The sequence below is a fragment of the Ctenopharyngodon idella genome, chromosome 10, assembly GCF_019924925.1.
Source record: "Ctenopharyngodon idella isolate HZGC_01 chromosome 10, HZGC01, whole genome shotgun sequence".
Lineage (NCBI taxonomy): Eukaryota > Metazoa > Chordata > Actinopteri > Cypriniformes > Xenocyprididae > Ctenopharyngodon > Ctenopharyngodon idella.
Genome location: NC_067229.1, coordinates 14741991 through 14757433, shown reverse-complemented (window position 1 = coordinate 14757433; position 15443 = coordinate 14741991). Strand labels below are relative to the sequence as shown.

At 37.0% G+C, this 15443-nt stretch overlaps 3 protein-coding genes across 10 annotated transcripts in view; 2 read left to right on the top strand and 1 right to left on the bottom strand.

The window, feature by feature from the left end:
• aox5 (aldehyde oxidase 5) overlaps window positions 1–15443 on the bottom strand; it is a 46404-nt gene that overhangs the window by 19591 nt on the left and 11370 nt on the right. The gene's annotated exons all lie outside the window — the stretch shown is intronic.
• On the top strand, window positions 2922–4143 carry LOC127521110 (hatching enzyme 1.2-like). 7 transcript variants are annotated; one of them, XM_051910008.1, is made up of 5 exons: window positions 2922–2977; window positions 3087–3157; window positions 3284–3424; window positions 3510–3627; window positions 3747–4143. In XM_051910008.1, the coding sequence occupies exons 1-5, from the start codon at window positions 2922–2924 to the stop codon at window positions 4141–4143; spliced, it is 783 nt and encodes a 260-aa protein (XP_051765968.1). The 7 variants fall into 7 exon arrangements, with proteins under 7 accessions (XP_051765968.1, XP_051765967.1, XP_051765966.1 ...); XM_051910007.1 differs by having other exon boundaries at window positions 2922–2984; window positions 3082–3157; XM_051910006.1 differs by having other exon boundaries at window positions 2922–2984; window positions 3079–3157.
• On the top strand, window positions 5571–13999 carry LOC127521104 (hatching enzyme 1.2-like). 2 transcript variants are annotated; one of them, XM_051909995.1, is made up of 5 exons: window positions 5571–5674; window positions 12871–12949; window positions 13064–13204; window positions 13288–13405; window positions 13499–13999. In XM_051909995.1, exons 1-5 carry the CDS (start codon window positions 5606–5608, stop codon window positions 13887–13889), a joined length of 798 nt encoding a protein of 265 aa, XP_051765955.1. In that variant the 5' UTR covers window positions 5571–5605; the 3' UTR covers window positions 13890–13999. The 2 variants fall into 2 exon arrangements, with proteins under 2 accessions (XP_051765955.1, XP_051765954.1); XM_051909994.1 differs by lacking the exon at window positions 5571–5674 and adding an exon at window positions 12686–12788.

The window sequence follows — 15443 nt, the reverse complement described above, 5'->3', positions numbered from 1 at the left end:
TATAGGACAGCCCTAGTGAAAAATAAATATACTTAATTATATTTTAAATACATTTGTTTCATAATAAGTATTCTAAAAAATACATTGACATGTCTATATACTAACTAAAAAAAAACACACTGTAAATGTAGTTATTTCTTAGTACTCTATAAATTAATTTGTAAAGTAGTATACCTTTCACAAATGCATTTGGGGAAGGATGAAATATATATTCAAGAAAGTACACTGGCTAGGTTCTTAATCCCATCTACAACATGTTTGAAACTTGTTAAATGTGATTACCATGATGTTCTCTGAGCACAAAAAATACTATAAATAAGAACTACAAATGCTCACACACACACACACACTCACACACACACACACACACACACACACACACACACACACACATCTATATATAATATATATCCACCCATTTTATATAAACTAACAGGACGAAACCTTTGAAAGAGGATGCCCATTACATAACCCCAATGACATGTTCATGCTCTCTCAGCCCAAACCAGTCTCTGTAAGGGATAAATGAGGCAACTCATCTTAAGATCCTATAGATGTATGAAGGCCATATTAATGTTTGTCTATGGGGATTGTTTGTATGTTGTCATATCATTAAAGTAAACAAGGCCGCTGTATGAGGCCGCTGTATCACCTAAGACTATGGCACAAGAGATAACATCACATTCTGTGTATTGATATTTGTTTGTTCCCTTAAAGTATCCATCTGAAGTATTGTAAAAATATGATTTTAACATGTTTTAGTGCATGCACAAGAATAAAACTAATGTTATGCCAATTTATGCAATTGCTTCCTGCAGAATTAATGACAGATCATGTCAGTTAAAAGGGAAGCAAAACATTCTGCAGATTACATTTAATGTTGTGTCTGCTGGCTTTATTTCTTCAACACCTTCAAGTTTAATGCACGTTCATGTTCTATACATGCTGTTTCGCGTTTATTTTCACGCACCACTTACTGCGCCTATATTGAGACTTTTCTCTGTGATTTGCAGTCTTTAAATTAATATAATTTGTGCTGTCATTGATGGAAATAGTATTTGCTTATAGTATTACTCGTAACAGTATAAAAAGAACACAAAATAACCCAGGTGTTGCATTGTGTATATCTGCATGGTGGCGCAACTGGTAAACTGAGTGCGCTTGTGTGGCAGTGACCTGGATTTGAATCAGTCCGTAGTGTTTCCTACATTCAATGTACATATATCTGTTCCCAGTGTCTCACTGATGTTCTCCAGATAAGTGAGTTACAGGTATGAGGGTATCTGTAAAATATCAGTAAGCTGTGCCATTATTTATAAAGATTACTTTAGTGTATTTGAAGCAAAATAATGATCCCATTAGCACACTTCAAGTTTACTTAGAATGCCATTGCGATGTGTTTTAAAAATGACTAAAAGTAAAGGATAGTATGACCTCAGTTTGTTATCAGTATAATATTAATGTATGTTCAACACTCTTACAGTGTAATTGAACTGCAATTGTAACGTCACCAAAATACTTTAGAAGTTTATGCTGACTATATTCTGCATTTCAAAACTTAAATACAAGACTAGGTATTTAAAGTGTACTTAAGTATACTTGGAATAGTTCCACTTCAGCACAAACAAGTATATTTAATACAACTTTAGTTGAACTTCAGCATCGCTTTTAGACAACTAAAAAACATTTAGTACAAAATTAGTTGTTCTAGTTTAACAGACTTTAAGTATACCAATTTATAGTGTGCCACAAATACATTTAGTTATACTAAAGTAAATACGAATAAATCGTTGTGAATCCGAACCGAACATAGTCTTTGACATATTCTGGGGGCCATGAAACTTTTGTGATAATGATCAAAAATGCTGGCACTGGCTGGCAACTTTAAAAAAAAAAAAAAAAAAAAACGCTGGCAGGGAAAGAGTTAAAATAAAATAATTTCATAAATTATCAAAAGACACCATCTTTCTTACCCTTACGCCTCCTCACATAGTTTGGATGCAATGACACATGCTAGCCTGAAAAGGTGTATGCTGATTGACATAATAAAAGCAAAGCTTATAACAGATTGTCAAATGTAAGCTCCAGGGCAGAGCAAATCCTCGCCTACTCTTGGTCAACACCCAAATTCTCTTATTTTGTTACAAATAACAAGTACAACTGGATTCTACTAAATCACTTAATTTTCCCCCTCCATTTTAACAGTATTATGAAGTTTTTAATATATAAACCTCAGAGTGGGCTGAGAGAAAACTGTCTGCACGTCACTGAGCATGACACACTCTCTAGACATAAAATACCCATCACATTCATGCATACATCAACCTGTAGGTGTCTGTAAATAGATAGGAAAGTCATGAATGTTACTATTTTGCAAAAGTAACTTCGATATTATAGTGAAAGTTTACCAAGAAATGGGCTACTGTATTCGTGTCTGGAAAAGAAAAAATAAAGTTGTTATAGAACTAAAGAAATATTGGGCACAATTAATTGGTCCTATGAAATGAAATGCACTTAAATGAATTTTAAAGAAAATTCAAAATCATGATGAGCTAGACTATGACCTCTACTCCACAATTTATGATGACACACATGCTTTTGTTGTTGTTTGTGTTGATCTGTCTCAAGAAAGCATTTAAAGTGTTTGGGACACTCCTTGTATAATATAGTTTTGGGGCTCTTAATGCAATCCAAAAATTGCATTTGTTTATTTCAGTGGATTAGTGAAACAATCTGTAAATTCTCTGGTTGTGCAAGGTTTTGGATTAACAGATGAGTTTCTTAGTTACCTCCCTTTGGACACTAAGTCTCAACCCCTGGTTGACCCACCTACACAAGTGAATATAAAGTTCAGGTTCAACACCTTGCAGACACCAAATTTCAGCACAGGAGCATCCTGAACATCTCTACACTGAGGCAACATGGACCCAAAAGTCTCCCTCTCCATTCTGCTACTTCTTTTTGGCATTTCCCAGGCGTCTCCTGTCAGGGTAAGACTCTTTCTAGTCTCTCAATGCACTTATATGAAGAACTTTTCTCACAAGAGTAATATTTAACTTTTCTTTTTTTCATAATCAGAAGACTAGCCATCACAATGGGTTCTCACCCATACCTGGAAATGTGGACATCACAACAAAGATTTTGGAGTCCAACAATGGTCAGGCAACTTGTAGATTCCTGTAAAGCCAGCAATGGGTTTCATAAAATAGGGGAATATATCGAAATTATGGTTGAACGTGCACATTCTGAGAAATTTCATCAAAATATTTTTCTTTAAATACAGGATCAACTGAACACCTGATGGAAGGAGATCTGCTGTTTCCCAAAACCAAAAATGCTCTCTACTGCTACAACAACAACTGTTTCTGGAAAAAAAACTCTAGCAACCTAGTGGAGGTTCCTTATATAGTGAGCAGTGAATACTGTAAGTGGATCATCTTCATTCTTTTAGCATATGTATGTATGTATGTAAATTGTATTTAAAAACTTGTGGTACTTTTTGTTTGCAGCCTCTAGTGACATCTCAATTATTCAGAACGCCATGTCCACCTTTCACAACAAAACTTGCATCCGCTTTGTGGCCAGATCATCTCAGACTGACTACATCAGTATTGAGAACAAAGATGGGTGAGAATACTCATATAATATAACAAAACATACAATATAAGAAACATTTAACTCTTTTACAATGTGTAAGTTTTTTTTTTTTACAGATTGATGATATATAAATTCTCTTTTTCTATCAGGTGCTACTCTTATCTTGGTAGAATTGGTGGCAAACAGGTGATCTCCCTCAAAAGAACCGGTTGTGTGTATCATGGCATCGTTCAACATGAGCTGAATCATGCCCTGGGCTTCTACCATGAGCAATCCAGGAGTGATCGTGATAAATATGTCAAGATCAACTGGGAGTACATCCCTACCAATCAGGCCTCCAACTTCCAAATACAGAAAACTAACAATCAAAACACCACATATGACTACGGCTCCATCATGCATTATGGAAGAACAGCCTTCACCAACCAGACCGGGAAGGAAACCATCACTCCCATTCCTGATGCGACTGTGGAAATTGGACAGAGGCAGGATATGTCTAACATTGACATCCTGAGGATCAACAAGCTGTATGGATGTGCTGTTTGAGATAATTTAATATGGTTTATCCATCCTTAGATGAATAATGTAATGAGGTGATGGTCTTTGTCTTTTGATGGTTTTAAATTTCCAAAATGTTTGACCTTGTGGGGGAAAATAAAGCTAATTAAACTTCAAGATGAAACATGGGCCTCATACTTGTAATTGTTATTTTATCAAAGAATGAAATTTTCTAAAAGTTTGAATTTTAAGTGATTTAGTTACAATAACTAAGATTAGAGCCAATATATCTGCAAAGTGCAGAAACTGCAAACCCTGTGTGTGTGTGTGTGTGTGTGTGTGTGTGTGTGTGTGTGTGTGTGTGTGTGTGTGCGTGCGTTTGTAGGTCATATTTAAAGTATTTATTGTGCTCAGAGAACATCATGATAATCACGTTTAACAAGTTTCAAACATGTTGTAGATGGGATTAAGGCATACTTTCTTAAAGATGAATATATATTTCATCCTTCCCCAATTGCATTTGTAAAAGGTATACTACTTCACAAATTAATTTAGTGTACTAAGTTTGTGCTTGATGGAAGCATGAAATAGCTACATTTACAGTGTATTTTCAGTTAGTACATAGACATGTCAGTGTATTTTTAGTATTTACTTATTATGAAATAAATATATTTTAAATGCAGTGAAGTATATTTATTTTTCACTATAGGGTAATCACGACTACCTAGAACGAATGGTAGAACTGTGATACACCTCCCTACTCTTGTGTTCCTTCTAAGTTTTGTATCCTAGTCTGCCAGACAGAAACTAATAATCATTGACTGCAATGTACATAAGGCAGCAGCATAAGAAAATACAACTAGCACATTGGATTTTGCTACATTGTTGGCTTGTAGAAAAAAAAAAAAAATAATAATAATAATATATATATTTTTTTTTTCTTTTTCTTTTTAATTTATATCCCAAGTCTTTGTTATTTTAAGTAGGCCTACTACAGTTTACAGTCTTTTCTCGCTCTCTTTTTTTTTTAACATGGAGTATTTCCATTAGTATTTCTGACTAAAGATGGAAGCGTTACCTCAATGAACATAGCTTTACAATTTTGAAATCAGAGTAATCAAATATGACTTCTTCTCAACTAATGATGATGCACATTTTGGATGTCAAATGATATGATCTCACAAATAAGCATTGTTTGAAAATCTGTCTTAAAAAACACTCAAAGTGTTGTGGACACTCTCTGTAAACCACTATCTTGGGACATGAATGAAAGTCAAGAATCGCAGCATGTCTAGTTCAGTGGATTACAATCTTAGGTACCTTTTTTGATTCTGCAAAGTTGTGTAGACTAAAAGGTGAGATCAGAGTTTCCTCCCTTTAGGCACATAGATACCCATAATCCCCCAGTAGAGCCACCTACTCAGGTGAATATAAAGTCCAGACAGAACAGCTCACAGACATCAGACCTCAGCACAGGAGCATCCTGAACATCTCTACACACTGAGGCAACATGGACACAAGAGCCTCCCTCTCCGTTCTGCTGCTGCTGTTTGGCGTCTCCCAGGCGTCTCCTCTCATGGTAAGATCCTGTCTAGTCTCTCCACGGATTCAAAAGATAAACTTCTCTCACAAGTAACATGTAATTGTTCTACTTCCATAAACAGGAGCCAAGCCATGAAGATGTGTTCATAACTCTGCCAGAAAACGTGGACATCACTACACAGATTTTGGACTCAAACAATGGTGAGGCACCAAGTAGTTTCCTGTAAACCCAACAGTTGCTATTAAAAAACTGGAAATTTCTTAGATGTTTCTTTTTAAATACAGGATCTACTGAAGTCTTGATTGAAGGAGATCTGGTCTTTCCCAAAACCAGAAATGCTCTCTTTTGTTTTTTCAACAACTGTTTCTGGAGGAAAAACACTAACAACATAGTGGAGGTCCCGTACATAGTGAGCGCTGAATTCTGTATGTGAATCTCCTTCATTCTATGAACATAACTATGATTTATTTAGATGCCATTTTAAACCTGTGGAAACTTTTGTTTGCAGCCTATTATGACAGATCAGTGATTGCGAACGCCATGTCCACCTTTCATGCCAAAACCTGCATCCGCTTTGTGTCCAGATCATCTCAGACTGACTACATCAGTATTGAGAACAAAGATGGGTGAGAACAATCATACAATATAAACAAGACTCTCTTTTACAACAAAAGCATTAAATCAGATATTTAACCCCTTTATTTCCTCTCTCCTCTCAGGTGCTACTCTTCTCTAGGTAGAACTGGTGGCAAACAGGTGGTCTCCCTCAACAGGTACGGCTGTGTGTACAATAGCATCGTTCAACATGAGCTGAATCATGCCCTGGGCTTCTACCACGAGCAAACCAGGAGCGATCGTGACCAGTACGTCAAAATCAACTGGGAGAACATCTCTCCTGATATGGCCTACAACTTCCAGAAACAGAACACCAACAACCAAAACACTCCATACGATTACGGCTCCATCATGCATTATGGAAAAACAGCCTTCTCCACCCAACCCGGGCTGGAAACCATCACTCCCATTCCTGATGCGACGGTGGAAATCGGACAGAGGCAGGGACTGTCCAACATCGACATCCTGAGGATCAACAAGCTGTATGGATGCTGAAGATGAGGCATAATTAAATAGGCTATATCATGTCTCTAGATGATAGTGATGATGGTCTTTGCTTGGCGGTTCTGAAATGTTCTTAAATGTGTGATTGTGTTAAAAAATAAAGAAAGTCAAAGTACAAAACCAATTACGTTTATATTGTTTGCAGTTTTATGTCTAATCATAAATAATAAAAGACTGAGGTTTTCCCAGAATGATCAGGGCTTAACAGATTTTCCTACTGGACAGGCCAAATACAGAATTTAACTTGCCCTTCCAAAAAATTGATTTGAGCAATTTCTATATGTGACAGTAAAAAAAAAAAAAAAACAAACAAACAAAAAAAACAAAACAGAAGTTATTCAAAATGTGTCTATAAAAATATGTAATAATTCCATGAAAGCTACAGTACATTAAACACTGTTTAACTGGAAAAAGGCAAAAATTGTAAGAGGGAGCAGGAGAATCCCCTAGTTCTCAAATCTTAGCTGTCAACATTAAAATACTGTGTTGACGATAGACACGAGAACCAATGAGGATGAAATGCAGGTTCTTTATTGCCTTATATGGTGTGAAGCACGCTCAATGCGCTGCGCTTCTATAACGTTTCCGCGTGCGCGGTGCGCCAGTTTCGAATTGAGAAGGACAAGATTCTGAGGGAATACGAATTAAGTAATGGTCTGTTTTTCAAAGCAATCAAATTAATTCAGAAGACATGAAATAACACACATAATTCACAAAATTGACTATGTGTTTTGGAGATGTACAGTCAATATCACCATCCTCTCATCCTTGTGTTTCATGGATGAAAACGTCATACCATTCTTGAGAGACTTGATGGTGAGAAATGTCAGTATTTTTTTTTTTTTTTTTTTACTTTTAGGTGAGCTATGCCTTTTATGTAATTATAAATACCCATATAACCAGTGTCACTAGGATTCATTTATATTTAGGGAACAGAGCCATATTTGTATACTTTCTTTCTGTATTTTTGCAACACAGAAACCTGAGTACTTACTGTCCCACAGTGATTTGAGGCAGCGAAACATCCTTATTTCTGAGCCATGATGGGTTCACTTTGGTACCTCAGTTTTAATATTATTCTGATGCCAAAAGACTGAAAATTTTAAAACTATTCTCATAGTATATTATGCAGCATGTAGAAAAGGCTATTATTTAGACGGCTCTCATATTGAATATAATGGAAGACTACCTTAAGAAACATAACTTTTTAAAAGACTAAATGATCAGAGTATTTGGTTTAGATCAAGTAGATCTACACTAGACATAAGGGTGATCATATGAAGAACAGCTAGAGCCAAAGATGAGATCTTTCAATGTTTAGTGCAACTATTTGGCAGCATCACAGAAACTGACTATAACACTTGGACTTCACAGCAAAGTGTACTGCAGTTCTTAATGAATGGAAACAGTTTTTTTTAAAAACACTTAAAATTCTGTGGACACTCCCTGTATAGACTGTTTTGGGGCACTTAATATAAACAAGAATTGCAGTATGTCTACTTTAGGGTTAAACCAAAAAAGTTACTTAAACTTAAGTGTATTGTCTGTTTCTGCAAGATTTTAGACTAACGGGTGAGGTCAGTGTTCCCTCCCTGTAGGTACACATTTTAGACTCTGGACACTAAGACCCTACCCATAATCCCCCAGTAGAGCCACCTACTCAGGTGAATATAAAGTCCAGACAGAACAGCTCACAGACATCAGACCTCAGCACAGGAGCATCCTGAACATCTCTACACACTGAGGCAACATGGACACAAGAGCCTCCCTCTCCGTTCTGCTGCTGCTGTTTGGCGTCTCCCAGGCGTCTCCTCTCATTGTAAGATCCTGTCTAGTCTCTCTCTTAAATGATTAACACTCATCAAATGAGTTGTTTTAAAAACCTCTATTTCTACCACCAGGAGCAGACGTTTGAAGGAGTATTTGTATCAGAGCCTGAAACTATGGACATCACTACAAGAATTTTGGACACCAATAATGGTCAGGCACCTTCTAGATTTCGATAAAGCCAATAATTGGTCACATTTCCAAAAATTGATTGAGAATTATAAATATATTGTGTTATTTCATCAATATGTTTCTCTTTAAATACAGGATCTTCTGAAGTCTTGATTGAAGGAGATCTGGTGTTTCCCAAAACCAGAAATGCTCTCTTCTGCTTTAACAACAACTGTTTCTGGAAGAAAAACTCTAACAACATAGTGGAGGTCCCGTACATAGTGAGCGCTGAATTCTGTACGTGAATCACCTTCATTCATTGAACATAACTATGATTCATTTAGATGCCATTTTAAACCCGTGGCCCCTTTTGTTTGCAGCCTATTATGACAGATCAGTGATTGCGAACGCCATGTCGACCTTTCATGCCAAAACCTGCATCCGCTTTGTGGCCAGATCATCTCAGACTGACTACATCAGTATTGAGAACAAAGATGGGTGAGAACAATCATACAATATAAACAAGACTCTCTTTTACAACAAAAACATTAAATCAGATATTTAACCCCTTTATTTCCTCTCTCCTCTCAGGTGCTACTCTTCTCTAGGTAGAACTGGTGGCAAACAGGTGGTCTCCCTCAACAGGTACGGCTGTGTGTACAATGGCATCGTTCAACATGAGCTGAATCATGCCCTGGGCTTCTACCACGAGCAAACCAGGAGCGATCGTGACCAGTACGTCAAAATCAACTGGGAGAACATCTCTCCTGATATGGCCTACAACTTCCAGAAACAGAACACCAACAACCAAAACACTCCATACGATTACGGCTCCATCATGCATTATGGAAAAACAGGCCTTCTCCACCCAACCCGGGCTGGAAACCATCACTCCCATTCCTGATGCGACGGTGGAAATCGGACAGAGGCAGGGACTGTCCAACATCGACATCCTGAGGATCAACAAGCTGTATGGATGCTGAAGATGAGGCATAATTAAATAGGCTATATCATGTCTCTAGATGATAGTGATGATGGTCTTTGCTTGGCGGTTCTGAAATGTTCTTAAATGTGTGATTGTGTTAAAAAATAAAGAAAGTCAAAGTACAAAACCAATTACGTTTATATTGTTTGCAGTTTTATGTCTAATCATAAATAATAAAAGACTGAGGTTTTCCCAGAATGATCAGGGCTTAACAGATTTTCCTACTGGACAGGCCAAATACAGAATTTAACTTGCCCTTCCAAAAAATTGATTTGAGCAATTTCTATATGTGACAGTAAAAAAAAAAAAACAAACAAACAAAAAAAAAACAACAGAAGTTATTCAAAATGTGTCTATAAAAATATGTAATTTGCAATAACAGTTGGAAAATATACAGCTCTAATAATTCCATGAAAGCTACAGTACATTAAACACTGTTTAACTGGAAAAAGACAAAAATTGTAAGAGGGAGCAGGAGAATCCCCTAGTTCTCAAATCTTAGTTGTCAACATTAAAATATACTGTGTTGACGATAGACACGAGAACCAATGAGGATGAAATGCAGGTTCTTTATTGCCTTATATGGTGTGAAGCACGCTCAATGCGCTGCGCTTCTATAACGTTTCCGCGTGCGCGGTGCGCCAGTTTCGAATTGAGAAGGACAAGATTCTGAGGGAATACGAATTAAGTAATGGTCTGTTTTTCAAAGCAATCAAATTAATTCAGAAGACATAGAATAACACACATAATTCACAAAATTGACTATGTGTTTTGGAGATGTACAGTCAATATCACCATCCTCTCATCCTTGTGTTTCATGGATGAAAACGTCATACCATTCTTGAGAGACTTGATGGTGAGAAATGTCAGTATTTTTTTTTTTTTTTTTTTACTTTTAGGTGAGCTATGCCTTTTATGTAATTATAAATACCCATATAACCAGTGTCACTAGGATTCATTTATATTTAGGGAACAGAGCCATATTTGTATACTTTCTTTCTGTATTTTTGCAACACAGAAACCTGAGCACTTACTGTCCCACAGTGATTTGAGGCAGCGAAACATCCTTATTTCTGAGCCATGATGGGTTCACTTTGGTACCTCAGTTTTAATATTATTCTGATGCCAAAAGACTGAAAATTTTAAAACTATTCTCATAGTATATTATGCAGCATGTAGAAAAGGCTATTATTTAGACGGCTCTCATATTGAATATAATGGAAGACTACCTTAAGAAACATAACTTTTTAAAAGACTAAATTGTAAGGAACCCTGCATCGGCCCAAAAACGGAATCCGACGGCCCGGGCGAAGGTTAACGCGTGTATGCCTTTTCAGCGCATCTGTGAAGTTCACTTAATTTCACTCGTTTAATCTGACTCCAATTTTAAATGATTATTATTCTCAGGTTTAGTTCCCAATTGGAAATTAATCATTTGTTATGTATTAATTTTGATTTTTGATTATTCTGGGTATCTCATAATTTCAATTATTCGTTCATTATGGTCTCATCATCGCTTAGAGAAATTCACATCGGCCGACTGCGTTCTCACGGACATAAATTCGCCAGTTTATGATCTAGTCAGAGGATGCAGAGTTAACTAATGCATTTGAGTCGAACCGCCACATGCTTGTTCATACAAAAATACAGTTTTCTTAGTCACGATACTGCAACTTGCTAATTCAATAACAGACAAACTCAAAAAGTCCCATGATGTGCCAATATGCTCCTTTCATGGGGCTCTCTGGCTTGACCTGCCCTGACGCAGATTTACGGAAATGACGGACTCCATAATCTACTGGTCATAATGATTTCAGAAGAATCCAGAGTAAATCAAATATAACATTTTATTTGTCAAGTAAAAATGTATCATGTCAATTACATTACAGTTAGACAATTAGAAGCCAATTCAGAAATAATAAATGCATAACATCAACTGAAATGCACATGCACACAGTGGTGGATTAGTGTTTGAAGACACTTGTCCATTACTGTGTGGGGGCTTCTGGCTACAGAAAATCCCCCCTGACTGCTTTGCACTTTACCTTATATACCAAGACCAGAACAAAAGGATTGTAAATTTTTATTACACCAACACCTGTTTTGGGGGGAGAGGAGTGGGTTTTCACAAGTGACACCACCCAAAAGGAGGACAGAATTCTCCTTAGTTTTCAGTCTTCTTCATAATACCAGTGACTGCTGTGAAATTGAGACCATTTTACCAATCGCACCAAGACATTTAAAATGATACCAAACATGAAAGGAATAAACAATAGATACACCAGATACATTATACTTCTTGGAGAACTTTCAGTGACTTGAGTCAGGGGGAAAGGAAGGAGGGTGTGTGTTTTGGGGGGAGGGCTATTGCATCCTGTAGATGTGTGAGGGCAAGGTGTTGTCCTATGCTATTTCTTTGAGATCTTCTCTCCAGATAAGCTTTATTGCTTTATTGCAGGGTGCTTGATCTCAGTTTTTGTCTTAGCAGGAAAATCAAGTCTTACAAAATGATCAGAGTATTTGGTTTAGATCAAGTAGATCTACACTAGACATAAGGGTGATCATATGAAGAACAGCTAGAGCCAAAGATGAGATCTTTCAATGTTTAGTGCAACTATTTGGCAGCATCACAGAAACTGACTATAACACTTGGACTTCACAGCAAAGTGTACTGCAGTTCTTAATGAATGGAAACAGTTTTTTTAAAAAAACACTTAAAATTCTGTGGACACTCCCTGTATAGACTGTTTTGGGGCACTTAATATAAACAAGAATTGCAGTATGTCTACTTTAGGGTTAAACCAAAAAAGTTACTTAAACTTAAGTGTATTGTCTGTTTCTGCAAGATTTTAGACTAACGGGTGAGGTCAGTGTTCCCTCCCTGTAGGTACACATTTTAGACTCTGGACACTAAGACCCTACCCATAATCCCCCAGTAGAGCCACCTACTCAGGTGAATATAAAGTCCAGACAGAACAGCTCACAGACATCAGACCTCAGCACAGGAGCATCCTGAACATCTCTACACACTGAGGCAACATGGACACAAGAGCCTCCCTCTCCGTTCTGCTGCTGCTGTTTGGCGTCTCCCAGGCGTCTCCTCTCATGGTAAGATCCTGTCTAGTCTCTCTCTTAAATGATTAACACTCATCAAATGAGTTGTTTTAAAAACCTCTATTTCTACCACCAGGAGCAGACGTTTGAAGGAGTATTTGTATCAGAGCCTGAAACTATGGACATCACTACAAGAATTTTGGACACCAATAATGGTCAGGCACCTTCTAGATTTCGATAAAGCCAATAATTGGTCACATTTCCAAAAATTGATTGAGAATTATAAATATATTGTGTTATTTCATCAATATGTTTCTCTTTAAATACAGGATCTTCTGAAGTCTTAATTGAAGGAGATCTGGTGTTTCCCAAAACCAGAAATGCTCTCTTCTGCTTTAACAACAACTGTTTCTGGAAGAAAAACTCTAACAACATAGTGGAGGTCCCGTACATAGTGAGCGCTGAATTCTGTACGTGAATCACCTTCATTCATTGAACATAACTATGATTCATTTAGATGCCATTTTAAACCCGTGGCCCCTTTTGTTTGCAGCCTATTATGACAGATCAGTGATTGCGAACGCCATGTCGACCTTTCATGCCAAAACCTGCATCCGCTTTGTGGCCAGATCATCTCAGACTGACTACATCAGTATTGAGAACAAAGATGGGTGAGAACAATCATACAATATAAACAAGACTCTCTTTTACAACAAAAACATTAAATCAGATATTTAACCCCTTTATTTCCTCTCTCCTCTCAGGTGCTACTCTTCTCTAGGTAGAACTGGTGGCAAACAGGTGGTCTCCCTCAACAGGTACGGCTGTGTGTACAATGGCATCGTTCAACATGAGCTGAATCATGCCCTGGGCTTCTACCACGAGCAAACCAGGAGCGATCGTGACCAGTACGTCAAAATCAACTGGGAGAACATCTCTCCTGATATGGCCTACAACTTCCAGAAACAGAACACCAACAACCAAAACACTCCATACGACTACGGCTCCATCATGCACTATGGAAAAATGGCCTTCTCCACCCAGCCCGGGCTGGAAACCATCACTCCCATTCCTGATGCGACGGTGGAAATCGGACAGAGGCAGGGACTGTCCAACATCGACATCCTGAGGATCAACAAGCTGTATGGATGCTGAAGATGAGGCATAATTAAATAGGCTATATCATGTCTCTAGATGATAGTGATGATGGTCTTTGCTTGGTGGTTCTGAAATGTTTTTAAATGTGTGATTGTGTTAAAAAATAAAGAAAGTCAAAGTACAAAACCAATTAAGTTTATATTGTTTGTTTTATGTCTAATCATAAATAATAAAAGATTGAGGTTTTCCCAGAATGATCAGGGCTTAACACATTTTTCTGCTGGACAGGCCAAATACATATAGAATTTAACTTGCCGTTCCAAAAATTGATTTGAGCAATTTCTATAAGTGGCAGCAAATAAACATTAAAATTTATTCAAAATTTGTCTATAAAAATATGTTCTCAAATCTTAGCTGTCAACATTAAAATATACCGTGTTGACGATAGACACGAGAACCAATGAGGATTAAATGCAGGTTCTTTATTGTCTTATATGGTGTGAAGCACGCTCAATGCGCTGCGCTTCTATAATGTTTCCACGTGCGCGGCGCACCAGTTTCGAATTGAGAAGGACAAGATTCTGAGGGAATACGAATTAAGTAATGGTCTGTTTTTCAAAGCAATCAAATTAATTCAGAAGACATGAAATAACACACATAATTCACAAATTGACTATGTTTTGGAGCTTGACAGTCAATATCACCATCCTCTCATCCTTGTGTTTCATGGATGAAAACGTCATACCATTCTTGAGAGACTTGATGGTGAGAAATGTCAGTATTTTTTTTTTTTTTTTTTTACTTTTAGGTGAGCTATGCCTTTTATGTAATTATAAATACCCATATAACCAGTATCACTTAGGATTCATTTATATTTAGGGAACAGAGCCATATTTGTATACTTTCTTTCTGTGTTTTTGCAACACAGAAACCTGAGTACTTACTGTCCCACAGTGACTTTAGGTCAGTGAAACATCCTTATTTCTGAGCCATGATGGGTTCACTTTGGTATCTCAATTTTAATATTATTCTGATGCCAAAAACTGAAAATTTTAAAACTATTCTCCTAGTACATTATGCAGCATGTAGAAAAGGCTATTATTTAGACGGCTCTCGTGCAATTGACTATAATGGAAGACTACCTCAAGAAAGATAACTTTTTAAAAGACTAAATGATCAGAGTATTTGGTTTAGATCAAGTAAATCTACACTAGACATAAGGGTGATCATATGAAGAACAGCTAGAGCCAAAGATGAGATCTTTCAATGTTTAGTGCAACTATTTGGCAGCATCACAGAAACTGACTATAACACTTGGACTTCACAGCAAAGTGTACTGCAGTTCTTAATGAATGGAAACAGTTTTTTAAAAAACACTTAAAATTCTGTGGACACTCCCTGTATAGACTGTTTTGGGGCACTTAATATAAACAAGAATTGCAGTATGTCTACTTTAGGGTTAAACCAAAAAAGTTACTTAAACTTAAGTGTATTGTCTGTTTCTGCAAGATTTTAGACTAACGGGTGAGGTCAGTGTTCCCTCCCTGTAGGTACACATTTTAGACTCTGGACACTAAGACCCTACCCATAATTCCCCAGTAGAGCCACCTA

Excerpts from the sequence above, each read along its gene's own strand:
- LOC127521104 (XM_051909995.1), top strand. The coding sequence starts at position 5,606 with ATGGACACAAGAGCCTCCCTCTCCGTTCTGCTGCTGCTGTTTGGCGTC. Across the intron at positions 5,675-12,870 it reads CCCAGGCGTCTCCTCTCATG|GAGCAGACGTTTGAAGGAGT; the intron begins GTAAGATCCTGT and ends TTCTACCACCAG. Across the intron at positions 13,205-13,287 it reads CATAGTGAGCGCTGAATTCT|CCTATTATGACAGATCAGTG; the intron begins GTACGTGAATCA and ends TTTTGTTTGCAG.
- LOC127521110 (XM_051910001.1), top strand. The coding sequence starts at position 2,922 with ATGGACCCAAAAGTCTCCCTCTCCATTCTGCTACTTCTTTTTGGCATT. Across the intron at positions 3,425-3,509 it reads TATAGTGAGCAGTGAATACT|CCTCTAGTGACATCTCAATT; the intron begins GTAAGTGGATCA and ends TTTTGTTTGCAG. Across the intron at positions 3,628-3,746 it reads AGTATTGAGAACAAAGATGG|GTGCTACTCTTATCTTGGTA; the intron begins GTGAGAATACTC and ends TTTTTCTATCAG.